The sequence below is a fragment of the Sebastes fasciatus genome, chromosome 4 (genome assembly GCF_043250625.1).
Source record: "Sebastes fasciatus isolate fSebFas1 chromosome 4, fSebFas1.pri, whole genome shotgun sequence".
Classification (NCBI taxonomy): Eukaryota; Metazoa; Chordata; class Actinopteri; order Perciformes; family Sebastidae; genus Sebastes; species Sebastes fasciatus.
Window position 1 is genome coordinate 2,521,545 of NC_133798.1, and position 19,385 is coordinate 2,540,929.

Sequence of the window (19,385 nt, forward strand, 5' to 3'; positions counted from 1 at the left end):
AGGTTTGTGTGGGGGATGGAGAGCTGACCCGTGCCTGAGGATCTGTGTGTAGGGGTGGATGAGGTGAGATAGGTACTGAGGAGGAGACGGGGCATTGAGGGATTTGTAGGTGAGGAGGAGGATTTTGTAGGTGATGCGGGACTTGACCGGGAGCCAATGGAGGTGGATGAGGGTGGGGGTGATGTGCTGCCAGGGCTTGGTGCGGGTGAGAACCCTGGCAGCTGAGTTCTGCACATACTGGAGCCGGTCCAGGGCTTTGCTGGGATCCCCGGACAGAACTCCATTGCAGTAGTCCAAACGGGAGGTGACAAAGGCATGGATGAGCGACTCTGCCACGGAGTCAGAGAGTGATTGCCGGAGTCGAGAGATGTTTCTTAGGTGGAAGAAAGCAGATTTGGTGGGGAACTGGGTGAGGAAGCATCTGGACCGCCTGATTTTCTGTATTAAATTGTTTTCTACTGCTATTTCTACTCCTCTTAATGTACTGTGAGTGTAGCCGCTCACAAAATATACTAAATAGCATTTATAACATGATATTTTAACTTTAATAATTCATGATTTGTATTTGAACCCCACCTTCAGAAAAACAAAAAGGTCAGTCAAAACTGAGCTGTGCAACGGTCTGTGTGGGAATGAATAATGGAGATCATGTCATACTAGCTGGTCATGAAGGAGGTTAAATAACGCTTCAAACTTACACTAAATCTTGGCGAGGAAAAACTGACGTGGCCATTTACAAAGGGGTCCCTTGACCTCTGACCTTAAGATATGTGAATGAAAATGGGCTCTATGGGTACCCAAGAGTCTCCCCTTTACAGACATGCCCACTTTATGATAATCACATGCAGTTTGGGGCAAGTCATAGTCAAGTCAGCACACTGACACACTGACAGCTGTTGTTGTCTGTTGGGCTGCAGTTTGCCATGTTATGATTTGAGCATATTGTTTTATGCTAAATGCAGTACCTGTGAGGGTTTCTGGACAATATCTGTCATTGTTTTGTGTTGTTAATTGATTTACAATAATAAATATATATATTTGAATAAAACAGCATATCTGCCCACTCCCATGTTGATAAGAGGATTAAATACGTGACACATTTCCCTTTAAGGTACATTTAGAACAGTGAACAGAACATTAAAATATGTGATTGATTTGTGATTAATTGCAATGAACTATGGACAATCATGCGATTAATCCTGATTAAATATTCTAATCCTTTCACAGATCTAATACTAACAGTTACTGCTCTCTATGAATAGAGGAGGTCAGGAGGACAGCAGATCTATCATGAAGCCTGAATCATTTTGACAAAATGTGTTGATCATTTCTGTCTAGTTTTTATTTCAAATCTCTGGTGTCAAACCTGCAGTAACAATCGGTTCAAAATGTTGATCCTGTTCATCAGTGAATGAGAAACAGTCATCTACATACATAACCTGTTAGAATTCACAGCCTCTTTTTGCTCTAAAGGAAACCTTTCCAGCCCAGCAGGATGTATAATATGTGTCAGACCGTGGCTCAGATAGGTGTCAGGCTGTTGACAGATCAAAATTACTGTTGCAATTATCTATTCATGCTCATGCTGAATGATAAACACCTTTACTTTTCCTTTGCTTTTGCATCAGCACACGGGGTGTCAGCCTCAGCACCGTTAAAATCAGCAGATCTAAAATCCTAGTAATTTGCTTCATCCAAACACATGCATTTTGTCTTCTTACTGTCGCCAAACAGCTTCTTGTTAACACTGGACTTATCTTCAGATCATGTCAGTCTGTCAGAGCCTGCACTGCTTACTGTGGGCTTCTCCCCAGCTTAACACTGCAATGCACACACAAACACCGACGTCTGGTCCTGCTGAAAAGCTCGGGGTTGTGTCGCTGGCTTGTTCACTGACTGAAACAGCTGCTCAGGAACTTTGAGGCTCGCCTTCATGAGGCTTCCAGCTGGTCAGAGTTTGTCTGATCAGCCTGTGTAGTTTAACTCTGTGGGCTACCTGGCCTGAATCACAGGCTAAACAGATGAATTGAATAAGCAAGCTTTGCCAAAACATCTACATTTATAACACGTGCAATGAATTATGTATGATGATGTCAGCAGTGTGATGGAAGTGACCTCTTCTCCCAGACTCTGACTGGCATCCATCACTGCCATGGATTAATGATGGCTTTGTAGAAACAACAAACAGTAAAAGCAAAAAGCATAAGACTCCAGTTTTCTCCCCCGCCAGCTATTGGTTGTTCTGAAACTCAACAGTTTAGGGTGGAGTCTGTATTTGAATATGCAAATTGGTGTTCTGTAATGTATCCAAACCAAATTATGGCAAACGATATTTGGGTTTCAAAGCTGACATTCCTAACATTGGGCCTCATTCACTAAGTGTTCTTAAGAAAAAAAATATTTTTAAAACCCACAAAGATTGTGACATTCACCAACGTTTTCTTTGTTCTCAGGTCAAAACAGAATCTCAAGAACACTCAAGAGCACGTTCAAGCACCTTTGAGTGCTGACATGTTTGCGCAAAATAATTGGGTATTGTGTTTTCTTTAATTCTAAAGTTCATCAGTATCATATTATAGGATTTAAATTAGAATCATATTTTCAATCATTATAACATTTTGTAATAATTATTTTCATTATTTTAATAAGGATTATGGTGTTTCTACACTAACACTTCAACACTGAACGAATAATAGAAGTAGGGGGTTCAAAGAGCCTTTGCAGCCCCCCCCCCCCTTCCACTCTTAACGCCCCTGTTCCACACTGCCAACAAGAGGAGATGAAGAAAACAACTTGTAAGATTCGACGCCATGCGCAACCTCTGATGCTCACAGTAGGTCTACTACCGTGAGTAAATGGCCAAGGCAGGGTTTAAGTGCAATCCACATGTTTAAATATGATGTCGTTGGAGTAGTGTAATGTGTGTAGTAGTATAATGTGTGTAGTAGTGTAATGTGTGTAGTAGTGTAATGTGTGTTGTAGTGTAATTACCAAAGTTCCACACCATTGAAGACTAGTAAAGGGTTTCTTAGATAGTTGATCCACAAATAATGCCTAATATGTCATCATATCTAACATATGATATCCAAATTGTGAACTACTGCAGTATACTACTATAAACTACTATACTGATCCAACACAAACAGATAACAACACATTTAATTAGCCATTAACTGTCTTACCCTCCTTTGTGTATGTCAGCAGATGGAGGCCTCTTGATGGCGGTCCCATCCTGGTGGACCTTCTTATCCAATGACAGCGACAATGGAGCATCTCGTACAGGCAGCCCCAGCACCAGCGTCTCCTTGGTAACGGAGACGGCCTCATCGCCCGTTCGACCCATGTGCTTCTTGGCGTAGTCGAAGCCCTGGACAGGCTGACGGGGGAAAGGAGAACACACACCAGGAGTCAGAAAACCCCTTGATTTGTACAAGGTCAAAGTTCCTGCAGCTTGTAGATCAATCCACTCCGGAGCTGAATTCTAGAGCGTCCATTTTCAAACTGATTGGCTAAGAAGATGCTTCAGTTTTTGTTTCGTTTGTTTATAAAATGGGCTTTTGTTTTTCAGTTTGCCGGTTGGATTAATGGACCAAAAGCAACTCGATGCATTAAAACAAACAGCGTTTTTCAGGAAATAAAGCACATGCAAAGACACGAGGTACAGTAGAACTCCACAGTGCGGTACAGTTCACTTTCTCTACATAGCACAGGCTGATAAGTGCTATGACAACACTGTAAGTGTAAAAAAGGCCATGCCTCTGCGCATGCCTCCTCCTACTATCTCCTGTTCGTGAGCATGCGCTGTACATGTGTCACCAGTGTGAATGTCTCCTCCTCCAATCACCTGTGCCCGATCATGCGCTGGGCATGTGTCACCAGTGTGCCTGCACTGAACAGGCTCCCCAATACAGCATGGCAGAGTAAAACACAGTTAAGGAGAGGACAGTTGGACTTTTGGACATTCCTTTTTCGTGTGCGTCCATGCAAAATGTGAGTTGTGTTATGTTTAATGTATTTATATTAGAATGGCATAATAATAATTAGTAAATCTGTATTTAAGCCTTTTTCTTTGTAAAATGCCTGTGTTATTTTAGGCTCACTTTTTGTTGCTAATGTACACTAGTAGTTCTAATCACTCTGTACTGTTGTGTTTTTGTTGTTACAGACCACACAGAAACCATTGTTTTGTTTACTTTATCTGCTGATAAACAGCCGTTACCATACACTTGGACTGCATCTCTTATTCATCTGAAATCACACCTGAGCACTAAATAGTGTCCTGACCCGACACCCTGAAGCGTTTGCTGCCACACTTACGGATTTCTAATAACACACACATTCTATCATACAATTTTTGGTCCTTCGAGCCGGATTACAAGCAACCGCTTCAGCCCAGGATGTTCAGGCCAGATGAAAGAGACCCAGAACGAGATGTGGACCGCCGACGGCCACAGCGACACAGCCACCTGCCATCATATCTTCAGGACTATGAGGTCAGATACCCTATTAGGCACCGCATGCCTGTTGATGAGCAGACCAGTCAGGCTGATTCCGCTGATGTCCGAAGATATATTCGTAGCATTAGAGAGGAAAATGACCAACTGCGACAAGATGTGCAACGTCTTACAGACAAGATTTCCAGCTCTCCTGTACTAGCTTCACCATACGTCATGTCTCGGCCCAGACGCCATGAGTATGAGACGTCATACACACCTGCGCCCACTAGTAAGCTGACGCCATTTAGTGGTCATCAAGACCCACGTCAACGTGAAGGTGCTCCGCAGGTGCCACTCAGTGATGAGTCTTCACACCCACAATGCAGCCAACGTGACCCGATTAAGGAGCTCAGTGACAGTTTAAAGGGAGCAGGGTTGTCCAGTCAACATGCAGCATATTCACCAGCAACTTCAGGTGAATCATCCCCTAGCTACAAAGACCCCCTTCTGCTAACACCAGAAGGTAGAAAGTCCCCTCTGCCTCAAAGCTCAAGTGCAGTGGAACAGTCACAGCTGCACCACCAAGATGATGAGGGCTGTCCTCCACCTGACGCTGTTCAACATCAGCCAGCCAACAGCTACCGCCACCTTCATGGTGCTACATTCAGTGCGCCCGATGGCAGGTATCGATCCCGGCCTGATGACGCCTCTCGTCGCCATGATGACAGCCTCCACCCACGTGATGATAGATACCACCCTCAACAAGGGGCCTCCTACAGTCAGCTTGATGACAGAGCCCGCCCTCTCCCTAATGAGACTTATCGTCGCCATGATGACCGCCATCATCAGCCTGCTGAACCTTATCGACAGCTTAGTCTGAGAGCCCATCGTGATGATCGCTACTATTGGCAAGATGGCAGATATCATTCACCTGATCGTAGAAGCCGCCCTGAGGATCGCTATCGTCCTGCTTATGGCTATTATGGTCCTGATGAACAGTACAGACAATGGGATGACCGTTACCCAGATGATCTCCGCCGGTATCCAGATGATCACCTGCGTCGAGCTGAGCGGCCTCAAGCTCAACCCCCACACGGCAGACACCCACCGGTGGAGACCTATTGTGGACCTAAGCCAACAATCCCCGACTTTGACCAACGAGGACCCACGTGAGTTCGCAAGATTGAAACTGGCGTTGGACAACATTCTCCCACCTGATGCTCCAGAGCGCTTTAAGTTCCAGATACTGACAGACCACCTTAAGTGTGAAGAAGCACTGCTCATTGCTGATTCATACAGCAACGGCCTATTCCCATTCAGTGATACCATGAGAGCACTCACTGAGATGTACGGTCAACCTCAACAACTTGCCTTGAAGCGGATCTCCAATCTGATGGATGGACCCAACATCAAAAGTGGTGACATCAGAGCCTTCAAGTCATTTGCCCTACAAGTCCGGGCACTAGTGGGCATGTTGCACCAGTTGGGAGGCCAGGGCTGGACTGAGTTGCGGTGTGGTTCACATGTATCTCGCCTCTTAGCCAAGTTACCACATGACCTAAGAGCCAACTTTCAGAGATTTGTGAACCCCATCCACACTCCTATTCCAACACTGCTTGATCTGGCTGAATGGCTTGAGTATGAGGTGCGTGTACAGGTGGATGGAAGCCAGTACTGTAGCGACTCAGGTCAAGAGAAGCAAGCTCCACGCAGAGACCGGCGTCCTGAGTACAAGTCGCAAAGGACCACTACTATTCTCCATGGTAGTGAACAGAAGGAGAAATCAGAGAAAGTAGTGACTGTATCTGCAGGGGAGGCAAGAGAGGAGAAAACAAAGAAGTACTGCCCATTCTGCGACTCTCTGCAGCACTACCTGAATCAGTGCAGCAACTTCAAACTGTTGTCAAAGGAGCAGAAGACAGAATGGATAAAGGCAAACAAGAGGTGCTGGAGATGCGGCCGTGAGCATCAAGCAGCGAAGTGTTCCCTCAAGGCCAAGTGCAAACAGTGTGAAAGAAAGCACCTTGAGGTTCTTCATGAGGTCAATACCAGCCAATATGCTGCAGCAACTGGTAAACCCAAAGCGACTGAAGAAAGCACCTGTTTGATAAGTTCCATCTCAGAGACGCTGTACCTAGATCGGCCAACAAGCAGCAGCCAGGTACTTCTCAAGTTGAGTCGTGTCATCCTCCAGAATGGCGACAAAGTACTGGAGACTTACGCTATACTGGATGATGGTTCAGAGCGCACCATACTGCTGCATGAAGCTGCTGATCGCTTAGGCCTTCACGGGGAAGCTGAAGATTTGGCACTCCGCACTGTCCGGCAGGAGGTTCGCACCATCCATGGAGCCACAGTGTCGTTCTCTGTAGCTTCTGCATTACAGCCTGGCAAGTCCTTCCAGATCCACAAAGCTTTCACAGCAAAAGAACTTGGCCTCGCCCGCCATACATACCCAGTCCAAGCTCTGCAGGAGAAGTACCGTCACCTCAAGGACCTACCGCTGCCAAGCATCAAGGAGGCCCAGCCACTACTGCTCATCGGGTCGGATTACCCACATCTGATCACTCCAGTGGAACTGGTATGCCTGGGCCCTCCTGGTGGACCTGCGGCCGTGCACACCAGACTCGGGTGGACTCTACAAGGCCCATCAAGATTCCTGCGCCACCGCCTAACTCCGCAGCAGTGTCTTTTCACTTCCTGTACCTCTCCAGAAGCCGAGCTCTTCAGCCATGTGGAAAAGCTGTGGTAACTGGATACCCTGCCATATCGGAGTGAGCGGCTAATCACCAGGTCGAAGCAAGATGCAGAGGCAGTCCGAAGGCTTGAGGAGAAGACGACTAGGGTGGAGGTGCAGGGAGTAAGACGGTATGCCACCCCACTTCTGTGGAAGGGAAATCTTCCCTTACATGCACAAAAGGAGGCAGTGATGACTCAGCTACGTGGGACAGAAAGACGACTAGCCAGAGAACCGGAGAAAGCAGCGGCCTACTCCAAAGAGATCCACAAGTTGCTCGACGCTGGCTATGTCACACCCATGTCACCTACAGAGGCTAAAAAGAGCAGCCATTCGTGGTTCATCCCGCACCACATGGTGCACCACAATGGGAAAGACAGGATAGTGTTCAATTGCTCCTTCACGTTCAAGGGCCAGAACTTGAATGACCAACTTCTGCCTGGGCCCACACTTGGAGCTAGCCTGTTAGGAGTCCTCCTTCGATTCAGGGAACACCCAATTGCCATCAGCAGTGACATTAAAGGGATGTTCCACCAGGTCCGCCTGCTGGAAGAAGACAGAACATTCCTCCGTTTCCTGTGGCGTGACATGAAGGTAGATGAGGAACCCACTATTTATGAGTGGCAGGTGCTCCCCTTTGGGACTACATGCAGCCCGTGTTGCGCCACCTTTGCCCTACAAGCTCATGTTCAGAAGCACACAGAGCCAGGAGAAGATGCCCGTCTGTCAATAGAACGCTGTTTCTATGTTGATAACTGTTTGCAAAGCCTCCCCTCTGAAGAGCAAGCAAAGAAGTTGGTGGATCGACTGCAATCCCTCCTCATGGAGGGTGGATTTGAACTGCGGCAATGGGCCAGCAACGTGCCCACACCTTGGTAGGTGGCCCTCATTGGCCACCTACCAAGGGAGTCTCGGTCAGAGAGCAGCGAACTCTGGTTCACCCAGGAGGTGACTGACCCCCAAGAGCGCACTCTCGGACTTATATGGCAGTGCAAGTCTGATACACTGCGATACAAGCACCACCAGAGTGGAAGTCCAGAGCCTACCATGCGCAACATCTACCGACTGCTTGCCCAGCAGTACGACCCTCTCGGGTTCATTAACCCATACACCACGAGAGCTAAGGTCATCGTGCAACGTCTCTGGGACAAGAAGAGAGGATGGGATGATCCCCACCTACCAGAAGACCTGCTTCAAGCCTGGCAGGTGTGGGAAAGTGAACTTCCCCAGCTAACACAGATAACGCTATCAAGATGCTACACCGACCTCAGCCGGGACTGCAGCAGCAGCAGTCGGAGCATTCACGTGTTCTGTGACGCCTCTGAGCGTGCGTATGGGTCCGAAGCATACCTGCGCACTGAAGAGGACGACGGACAAGTTCATGTAGCCTTCTTGGCTGCAAGATCAAGAGTCTCACCTAAGAAGCAACTCTCAATCCCAAGACTTGAACTGTGCGTAGCCCTGACAGGAGCACAGTTGTCTTCGGTCCTGAAGAGAGAGCTCACTCTTGAAATCCAGGAGGTGGTGTACTGGACAGATTCGACCACAGTACTTAACTGGCTTCAGTCAGATTCATGCCGGTATACGGTATTTGTGGGAACCAGAGTTGCAGAGATACAAGAGCTGTCTGACCCTGCAGCCTGGCACTATATCGACTCAGCGACAAATCCCGCTGATGATATTACAAGAGGAAAAACACTGGCTCAGCTCGCTGGACAGAATCGCTGGAGTCAAGGGCCACCTTTTCTGCAGCTGCCAGCCAACCGCTGGCCAAAGGCACCAGAGGGAGAACCTACAGAAGAAGTAGGAGAGCTCAGGAAAATGGTGTTCTGTGGCCTGCTTACAGGAGCAACCAGTCCAGCAATACCTGACGTCCAACAATTCAGCACTTACCAGGAACTCCAAAAAGCTACCACGCAGTCGCTACATGGGGCGGCTCACAGCACTACTCAGCCTGCTGCCGATGACTTCCGCAAAGCAGAGTTGGCTCTCCTGAGACATGCTCAGATGGAGAGCTTTCCTGATGAGTTTGTGCTAATCAAATCAGGAAAGGCCATCCCGGCAAGCAGCAGATTGCTTACCCTCGCTCCTGAGTATGATGCGTCGTCTGACCTGATCAGAGTAGGAGGCAGACTCCGCAGGTGTGACAACCTGAGCCAGGAAGCTCTGCACCCAGTACTTCTTGCCCCCTCTCACCCAGTCACGAAGCTCCTGATCCAGCACTGTGACAGTCAATTGCATCACCCTGGAGCTGAACGTGTCTTCGCCGAGCTGCGCAGAAAGTACTGGATATTGAGAGGTAGAGAAGCAGTTAGGAGGCATCAACATAACTGTCCTGAGTGCAGGAAGTGGAGAGGTCAACCACAAGTTCCAAGAATGGCAGATCTGCCCCCCTCAAGTTTGAGGCTCTTCCGACCTGCCTTCTATTCCACCGGGATGGACTGCTTCGGCCCTATGCTCGTAAAAGTGGGACGACGAACTGAGAAGAGGTGGGGTATCCTGTATAAGTGTCTTACCACCCGGGCAGTCCACCTAGACCTGCTGGCTAATATGGATTCCGATTCATTTCTGATGTCGCTCCGACGCTTCATCGCTCGTAAGGGAAAGCCTTTCGAGCTCTTATCGGATCAAGGCACCAATTTTAAAGGAGGATGTAGAGAACTGCATGAGTCGTTCAAAGCCCTGGAACCTGCCCTCCGAGACCAGCTGGCTGCAGAACAGATCAGGTTCCGCTTCAATCCACCCAACGCTCCTCACTTTGGTGGGTCTTGGGAAAGAGAGGTTCGATCTGTGAAGACAGCCCTCCGCACCACATTAGGAGCTCAGACTGTGTCAGAGGAGGTGTTGAGGACCGTCTTGATCGAGGTTGAGAGCATCCTCAACTCCAGGCCTTTGGGCTATGTTTCCACAGACATCGCAGACCCGGATCCTGTCACACCCAACTCCTTGCTGATGGGGCGGCCAGACTCCTCCCTGCCACAAGTAGTCTACCCAGAAACGGAACTGCTTAGTCGCAAAAGGTGGAGACACACTCAAGTATTGGCCGACCATTTCTGGAGGCACTTCATACAGCACTACCTGCCTACGTTGCAAGCACGGCAGAAGTGGAATACAGAAACGGAGGACATCACCATCGGAACTATAGTTCTCATCGTGGACCAGCAGACTCCAAGAGCTCTGTGGCAAGTGGGAACAGTGAAGACCGTCATACCTGGAGCAGATGGCCGAGTGAGGACTGCGGTCGTCCAAGTGAAGGACCGCACCTACACACGCCCAGTGGTACGGCTCATCAGACTGCCCTCCCTACCTCATGATTCTGTTTAGACATAGTAGAGGCATCCCTCATGACAAATTTGCACACCAAATTTGTGGGCGGCTGTAAAAAAGGCCATGCCTCTGCGCATGCCTCCTCCTACTATCTCCTGTTCGTGAGCATGCGCTGTACATGTGTCACCAGTGTGAATGTCTCCTCCTCCAATCACCTGTGCCCGATCATGCGCTGGGCATGTGTCACCAGTGTGCCTGCACTGAACAGGCTCCCCAATACAGCATGGCAGAGTAAAACACAGTTAAGGAGAGGACAGTTGGACTTTTGGACATTCCTTTTTCGTGTGCGTCCATGCAAAATGTGAGTTGTGTTATGTTTAATGTATTTATATTAGACTGGCATAATAATAATTAGTAAATCTGTATTTAAGCCTTTTTCTTTGTAAAATGCCTGTGTTATTTTAGGCTCACTTTTTGTTGCTAATGTACACTAGTAGTTCTAATCACTCTGTACTGTTGTGTTTTTGTTGTTACAGACCACAAAGAAACCATTGTTTTGTTTACTTTATCTGCTGATAAACAGCCGTTACCATACACTTGGACTGCATCTCTTATTCATCTGAAATCACACCTGAGCACTAAATAGTGTCCTGACCCGACACCCTGAAGCGTTTGCTGCCACACTTACGGATTTCTAATAACACACACATTCTATCATACAGTAAGTCAATGTCATTTATAAGCCACAATATTGAGCAATGAGTGATAAAGCAGCCGCAACATATATAGCACTTACACCATGATGCATGTTTCAGAGGAGCACAGCAAAGTAAAGCAAACTGTAGCTAATGTTGGGAAGAGAGTCTCAAAATGGTACGGAGTCACAAGATCAATTCAACAATCACAACAGATTGTTGAATAGCATTCACAACAATATTCCCAAAACATTTGAGAAAATGCTGCATGAAAAGAGGAGTTCTGTCTGGTTAATGCAGACATAGGGAACGCATCATAAAATAATATAATAAAATACATTTCTGCCTACTATTGAGGGCGGGGCTCGCTACCACGGCGGTCTGAGAGTAGTCCCTGTATACGTCTTAAAACTTGAACCCTTTCACAGTGTGTATTCAGTTCATGAAAGGTAATTATAACCTTTTCGGTCACCTAACAATGTCTTATTCAGTGTTCGCTTGTACTTAGCTCCACCCTCTCGTGTCACTTCTGGTTGCAAAAAAAACAAGATGGCGACGGCCAAAAACCAAGACGGAGACGGCCAAAGCAAATAACGTAGATTCCCAAGAAGTGATAGTCAATTGTTCGTTCCATTGCTACATCATCGCCCAGCAGCAGAGCTATGCTTCTGCCATTTTGGACTGAAAGTGACAACCAGAGTCCAGTAAAACGTCCGCCTAAGAAGTGTTGTAAAAAAGTAAAACAAAATGATATCTGTTCTATTGTCATATTCTACCGAAATGGCCTGTGTTGAACAATAAAATATAAATATAATGAGCGTTTTCAGTCAAAAATGGCGGCAGCGGCTGTTGTCAAAAAAACTCTGGAGTTTCGTCTCTTTTTTCTATACTCTTTGGCCAAAGTGCCGAAATCGATGCTTCAGAACTGCAGTCCACAAACCGATGGGTGACGTCACAGTGACTACGTTCACTTCTTATATACGGTGTATGGTATCGTACAGTTCATGGTTTGTGTTAAGTGGGGATGCATCGATACCACTTTTTTTCGGACCGAGTACAAGTATTTACATTTGGGTACTCGCCGATACCGAGTACCGATACGAGTACTTCTCTGTGCCAAAAGACCCTCGTTAACAGCCAGCTGGAGGGTGTGAGCGACACACGGCAGGCTGGGGAGTCCCGCATACGAGGCGGTGCGCTGCGACCGGCTCTAAGTCAGCTTGGAAAGGATCGGGGCGAAGGTGGTTCGCGGCCGCAGCTTTACAGCGTTCCCCGTCCGGACCTGTCCGCACCGTGGACAAAGTGCTCACTGCGCCCTCTCTCCCCGCAGGGGAAGGACGGGGCCACCTGCTCCCGGTGCGACTGTCGACCGGGGCGGACTGTTTTCAGTGTGCCCCAACCGCGTCGTGCCGCCAGATCGGGGCTTGGCCCACGTTGTCGGCAACCCACCCGACCCGTCTTGAAACAAGGACCAAGGAGTCTAACGCATGCGCGAGTCAGAGGGTGCAAGCAAAACCCCGTGGCGCAATGAAAGTGAGGGCCGGCGCGTGCCGGCTGAGATGGGATCCTGGCCCAGCGGGGTCGGGTGCACATCCATAAAGTGGTAATCGGTGCCGTTGTATCAGAGCCGTATGCGAGTACAAGTACGAGTACATGAGCACAGTATCGGACCCAATTCCCGATACTGGTAACCGTATCAGTGCATCCCTAGTGTTAAGCTAACGTTAGTACTCATTTAGTGGTTGCCTAGCAGCAATTTAAAAAAAGACGCAGCAAACTGCCAAACGTGCTGTCTGATCAGGGCCTTCGTGAATCTCTAGAATCTCAGTTGGGTATGGGACTGTGTTCATTTGAATAAACCACGTTTTAATACAGCAACAAAAAAAAGCAACAAATGGATTAAGTCTATTGTCGTCTGATCAACAGCAAAGTCAATGTGTCGCATTTCGATGTTCTGCTCAGCTGAAGCGCTGGACAGCTGAGCAGATGACGGAGTTGCTTACAGCTAACATGACATGGTCTCCTGAATATTAAAGAAAAACCTCCAGATAAGAGTTGTCTCCATTTCAGATAAAGGTAATTGGATGAACCTCCATCCCCGAACCAGTTTTTATCAGTCTCCGAACACGGCGGCTGGCAAAATGAAAAAGTTGAAAAATAAATAAATAATAGAGCTTAACAGCACCTTTGAAGTCAGGGGTTTTGGCATAAAGAGACAAGAGAGAAAGGCAGCAGAATATGTGTTTTGCTAAAGCCTCCAAGGCCTGGACACATTCTTTGTGTTGCTAAATGCCTTTCAATTTACGGAATAGAGAACGAGAGAAAAAAAAGGAAAGAAAGGCCCTATTTAGGTTACACAACTAAGCACACCAAACCCGGATTTTTTGCCTCCCTTTTTCTATTTTGAGCGGCTCTAAAATGGGACACCTAATGCATTTGATGATGCATGCTAAATTTGGAGTGCATGTGAGGTTAGGCGGCATGGGCATCCGGCTGACGGCGTTGTTAATAATTCATCAGTCATACACACCGCTGTGCCGTCAGCTAGCTCCAACACACGAGGCTGCAACCGTGGATGAATGTCGGGAAATTGATACATGCTCATATAGAACACACACGCAGCGACGCCAGAGAGAGAGAGAGAGTATAGACCCTCTCACCATGGCATGAATATATAGATTGATTGTGTGTGTATGTGCACGCACCTTTTACCCACTGAAGTGATGTATGATGACAGTTGTGACTCTATCGTGTGAAAAATGTATGGAGAGTGCAAACATTTATTCGCCTGTGGCCTCATGCTGTTCATAGGCTGAGGGGAAGCTTAGCTGTGTGTGTGTGTGTGTGTGTGTGTGCGTGTGTGTGTGTGTGTGTGTGTGTGTGTGTGTGTGTGTGTGTGTGTCTATAAAACGGTTGCTATATGGTGACAGTAGTACATGAAACAGGTAACCTGAAAAATATCATGTTCCTCTGTGTCCTCCTAACGGCATCTGCAAGATTTCACAGACCGGAGGAAAACAAGCAGTAAGAGCTGATCTGAGTATATAAGAGCCGGCTGTCAATCACTCACCAACTCCGACCAAACGGTCAAACTAGGCAGCGCTGATCAAATATGAATCAATATTCTGTTACGTTAATGCCTATTTCTCTCCTCAGATGTTCTTAGAATCATCTTGTAGTGTACTGTTTAGCTGTAAAATGAGAAAGTTTGTGATGCCGCCGCCATTGTGAAATTTAGTGAAGGAACGCCAAGTAGCGGTCACATGACTGGAGCACAGCCAATAGGAAAGCTCTCTCAATGAAATGACCTGTGATTGGTCAAAGTCTCCCGTCACGGGCTAGATGTTCTGAAGCTCATTATTTATGTACTCACACTGTACTGTCCGATCGTCAGCCACGACCTGTAAAATAGAAAAAAACACGTCCCATCGGCTCCTGAGGGCCGTTCTGGCCGTGGACAGTTGTCAATAAAGATTTGTTTGAAAGCTCCGAGGCGGGTAAAGTGTGTTTGCTAGCAGAGGTCTGTACGGGTTCCAATGCTATCAAGACAGAAACGTGCTTCCTTCATCATCTGTGACATCCTGTCTGCTGAAACGTCTAAAAAAAGAGGCGCCGGCGTATATGGCGAGGAAGACGTGGACAGTATGGCTTGTCCATTTTGCAGAGAGAATTGGAGGTAAGCTAGCTACGTTTTACTAGATCTAATGTACATTGTTTTATTGATACCCTCTGATTACTGTAAAAAACGTAGAAAAACGTCGGGGAATCTGCTCGTGGTTCTACTTCAAAGGTGCGAGAGACTGTGGACGGACGACCAAATTTTCTGACATGGCAGAAATGTATCCGACTGTCCGACGGCCGGTTGGGAGGAGTTAATCAGTCCTGGGTCCCCCCTGTACACTGAACGGCAAACGACGCCTGACAAAGTCCAAATTCAGTTCGACTCTAAAATGAGCCTTGTGGCACAAAATTCGGGGCCAGAAACGGACTAAACTTGTACGGTGTATGCCCGGCTCAAGGGGCTAGGGAATGCATTATGTCAACGAGTGTCCTCACAAAGATAGAAGTACACGGCTCTGTGTGAGTGTGTGTGTTTATGACAAGCGAACAAAGGGCAGCAGGCGAGGTAGAACGGAGGTGGTGAATTTAATGTGCTGCTCCAAATATATCCCTCCACCGATATGCATTATGTGTATGGATTATTGAGGAGCAAACATTAGACATAGTGTCAGCGGTGTTGAACTGAGAGTGACGACCTGACGCATCGCTGCACACTGACAGTAAAAGATGCGTCATCCAGTGGCTGGTGGGTAATGGCTGTCATGCATGGAGACAGTATGGATTCTCAGAAATGACAGGGCCGAGGGGTGTAACCTTGAAAAGTGCGCCTGACATTTCACGACTCGCATTTTATTACTGCACTGGCTCAAGGTTTTTCTCTTTCTCTGTCTGTTCTTTTCACACTCACATATCCTTTTCTAAACCTCCTTCTCTTTCCCCCTGTCTCCGCCACCATCTCTCCCTCCACTGTCCTCTGACAGCGTGTTGACTTAACAAATGGCCATCTTTCATCTTATGTGAGCAGCTCAGTTTAATGAAGACTTTGGCGGCGGACAGGGCTCGTGGTACGACGGGAGCCTCTGATCAGTCTGTCAGAGACGGATGGCGGTTTCCTCCACATCCATTTAGAACAGCGACGGAGTAAAAGAGCGAGAGAGAAGGAGAGAGAGAAGAGAGGGAAAGATGGCGATCCAGCCATTTCTTTTACTGAAAGATGTCATGTGAAGTGACTGCGAGCCTGACCCCGCTGCACCGCCAAATCATCCGCACTTATTTTCCTTGCCCGCTCCATCAAACAGAAGCTTCTCCTCTTGTCTAATTTTAACTCGGAGCAACAGCCAACAGCAGCTTGATGAGGTACAGCAGATGGACGAGATATGCTCTATTCCCCCTGTGGCCATATTGATTTAGATTCAGCTCTAGCAGGGTGAAGAGTGGAAGCAGTACCACAGAGCTGCATGCACAAAAAAAGAAAATGTACCAAAGAGTGACGAGGTAAAAACAAGACACCCAGCAGGCCGGTAGACCGGGGCGAGCATCAGCACGGTGCTGCAGCGGTTAGATAAACTCCTCCTGGGGCAGGTGTGGGGCCATGATGCAGCAAAATGCTAAATACCTGAAGTCCTTTAAATGGCAGCCACTGCAATGTGCTTTCATTGAACACCGTACAAATGAAAAATGGATTGCCTCTACTTTTGCTGATTCCACTTCTATTGTACTCCAGATGGAAGCCGGCTATCTGAGGCTTTCACGCCTATACAAGGAGGCACAGAGGGAGTAAAAGCCATTTTGAAGAATGTTCTTGCTGCACAGCAGACGTGCAGAGTGATAAAGTCAGCCGGACTCTGCACAATCCCTCTTTAATGCTTAAACACACATGCAGACCTAATATAAACCGTAGTATTGATCAGTAGCTCCAGCTTGTCCTGCATGGTGACCGATAGCTCAGTGGGTAGCGAGCAGTAGATCAATTTGATGGAGTCTATTATTTTGCTTAGGTCTGGTTAGTATCCATAGATGACGTTTACATCTGGCATTAAAGGGGACATATGAGGAAAAACGCACTTTTTCAGTGCTTGTACACATGTATACATTTAGGTATCTGGAGTGCCTACCAACCCACAAATGGTGATTCAACAAGCTATTCAGATTCAGCTCCCCTTCCTATGTCACATGCAGGCTCATTAGAATATACCGCCGACTGCTTGAGAACTACTTTGAAAAGGTGCACCATATTTTTCTTGCAAGCCAATCAGAGCACTAAAGAGACAGGTGCTAAAGTGGAGGGTTTCAGACAGAGGGTGAATACAGGTATATTCCAGCCTGTTCACATTCCCAGGGCGTCAAATACCAACGCTTGTTCACGGCTGTCGACGACAGATACCAACGCACAAGGCACCCTTTAGCGTCAGTATGAGATGGACCGGTATCAATATCTTCTGATATCTGTTATTCACTGTATAAATTCATATTGTGTCTCTGTATCCTGCTGCATAATATGTAGGAGCATCTTGACTGGGACACTGCTACTAAAACCTGAATGATACCCGACTATAGGCTACAAATAACACAGGAAAGCACTTCAACTATTAACACTAAACACACCACCTTAACCCTACAATGTACCAGTTGGAACATTATTGGAGTATTATAGGGTCTACTATAGATGATGCATAGCCCAGGTATAATACTATTAATAGAACCACAGCTGATTAGGACTGACACAGTATTAACATGCTTAATGAAATAATGAATAGATAGGAATAAGTCAGAGTAAGTAAGAGATTGCTGATACCGGCCGATACACACGCCAACATGTGAATAATGCCCGGTTCAGACTACACGATATCAGCCCAATTATCGCCCGACACGGCCGTCGTAGGGGATCAGGAATGATAAATGAGTGTCGTGTGCGAAAATCGATCCTCTTTTCTCGTGTGGTGTGTCATAGTACACGACAACCGACGCCACGTCTGGGACGTCCCACGACACCCCGAGGAAACGTCTAGCCTGTCAGAATTTTTCGTCCTGACACGCCTAGTGTGACATCCCCAACGACGTGTTCCTTTGCGTCGACCAATCAGATGCTCTTTCCAGCGCAGTCAGATCACTTGGTAATAAACAAACATGGAGAAAAGGAGGAGGGATGCCGAGGTTGGTGCCATTAGGTGGGACAACCAAACTGACTGAAGTATGGACAGGCCGTACCGTCCTCTCTGTTCCACCCAGGAGCTCATCCACAATCCTTTTTTCTTTCTTTTCTTTTTCTTTTCGCAACACCAGACCACCAGCATCACATAACGCTTCTGTCGCCATGATTGACAGTTGCTTCATCCGCCTCCCCGATGACGTCTGAACTCGCGCATGATCGTTGAATACGACGTGCCGTGATTGGTCGTGGTCATACGTGTAGTCTTGCCAGTCACCTGACCAAGACACTGCAAGAGTTTATGGCGCTGTGATCGTTAGATCTGACATGGTGACCATCGTCAAAGACAAACATATCGTGTAGTCTGATCCCGGCATAAGAGGAATACTGGCACTTATTTCTTTTCCACTTCAAGCACTGCCTAAAGCCAATGGAAGCAAGTCACATAGGTATCTACCAACACTACTGTATTAGTATGAAATTCCCTTGTTTTACTGTCCCTCCCCTAGAGCTCTGCTTAACACTGACGAGCGACAGAGAAAGAGGGAATTGTGTACTAACAAGAAAGAAAGTTTGGAAGATTTTCCCCCCATATCTGACAGTGGAACCGCCTTTAGGAAGGAATCCCTGTGCGTATCCTGGTGGCTTAGGGGTCTAAGATGCTGATGATCTCAACATCCCCAGTTTGGGTACAGCTGGGGGCCTTTGTGCCACGTTATCCCCTCTATTGTCTCGATTCATGTCACATCTCTCAGTGTTTACTATCTAAAAACGGCAAAAACACAGCCAGTATGGACAGTAGGAACAATTCCAGTGACCAGTAGCTCTTTCAATGCACATGTGGGCACGTGAGTCTTGTATTAAGATAGACTTGAAAACATTTTAACTAGGGCTGTCAAAGTTAACACGATAATAATAAGTTAATGCAAAATTGTTTTAATTCATCCTCTAACGCATTAACTCAATCAAATAGTTATTTTCAGGTTGTAGCGGGCTCAGTTAGAAACTTAGAAAAACCTCAGGAATCCAGTGGTACCAACAATGTCATACTATCTTGTCGGGAAGGAGGCTAAATAACACTCCAAACCGGCTTGGCCATTTTCAAAGGGGTCCCTTGACCTCTGACCTCCAGATATGTGGGTTCTCTGGGTACCCACGAGTCTCCACTTTACAGACATGCCCACTTTATGATAATCACATGCAGTTTGGGGCAAGTCATAGTCAAGTCAGCACACTGACACACTGACAGCTGTTGTTGTCTGTTGGGCTGCAGTTTGTCATGTTATGATTGGTAGCATATTGTTTTATGCTAAATGCAGTACCTGTGAGGGTTTCTGGACAATATCTGTCATTGTTTTGTGTTGTTAATTGATTTTTAATATTAAATATATACATACATTTGCATAAAGCAGCATATTTACCCACTCCCATGTTGATAAGAGGATTAAATACTTGACAAATCTCCCTTTAAGGGACATTTAGAACAGATAAAAAAGGGAGATTCATTTCCAATTAATCGCGATTAACTATGGACAATCATG

General features: G+C 47.0%; 1 protein-coding gene across 3 annotated transcripts in view; it reads right to left on the reverse strand.

Annotated features, from left to right (window-relative positions):
- Positions 1 to 19,385, reverse strand: part of LOC141766917 (UPF0606 protein KIAA1549L-like) — a 183,751-nt gene that overhangs the window by 39,952 nt on the left and 124,414 nt on the right. For all 3 annotated transcript variants that reach the window (XM_074634110.1, XM_074634109.1, XM_074634108.1), the window contains one exon: positions 3,183 to 3,376. In XM_074634110.1, coding sequence (XP_074490211.1) covers positions 3,183 to 3,376 — 194 coding nt within the window. The remainder of the gene's footprint in view (positions 1 to 3,182; positions 3,377 to 19,385) is intronic.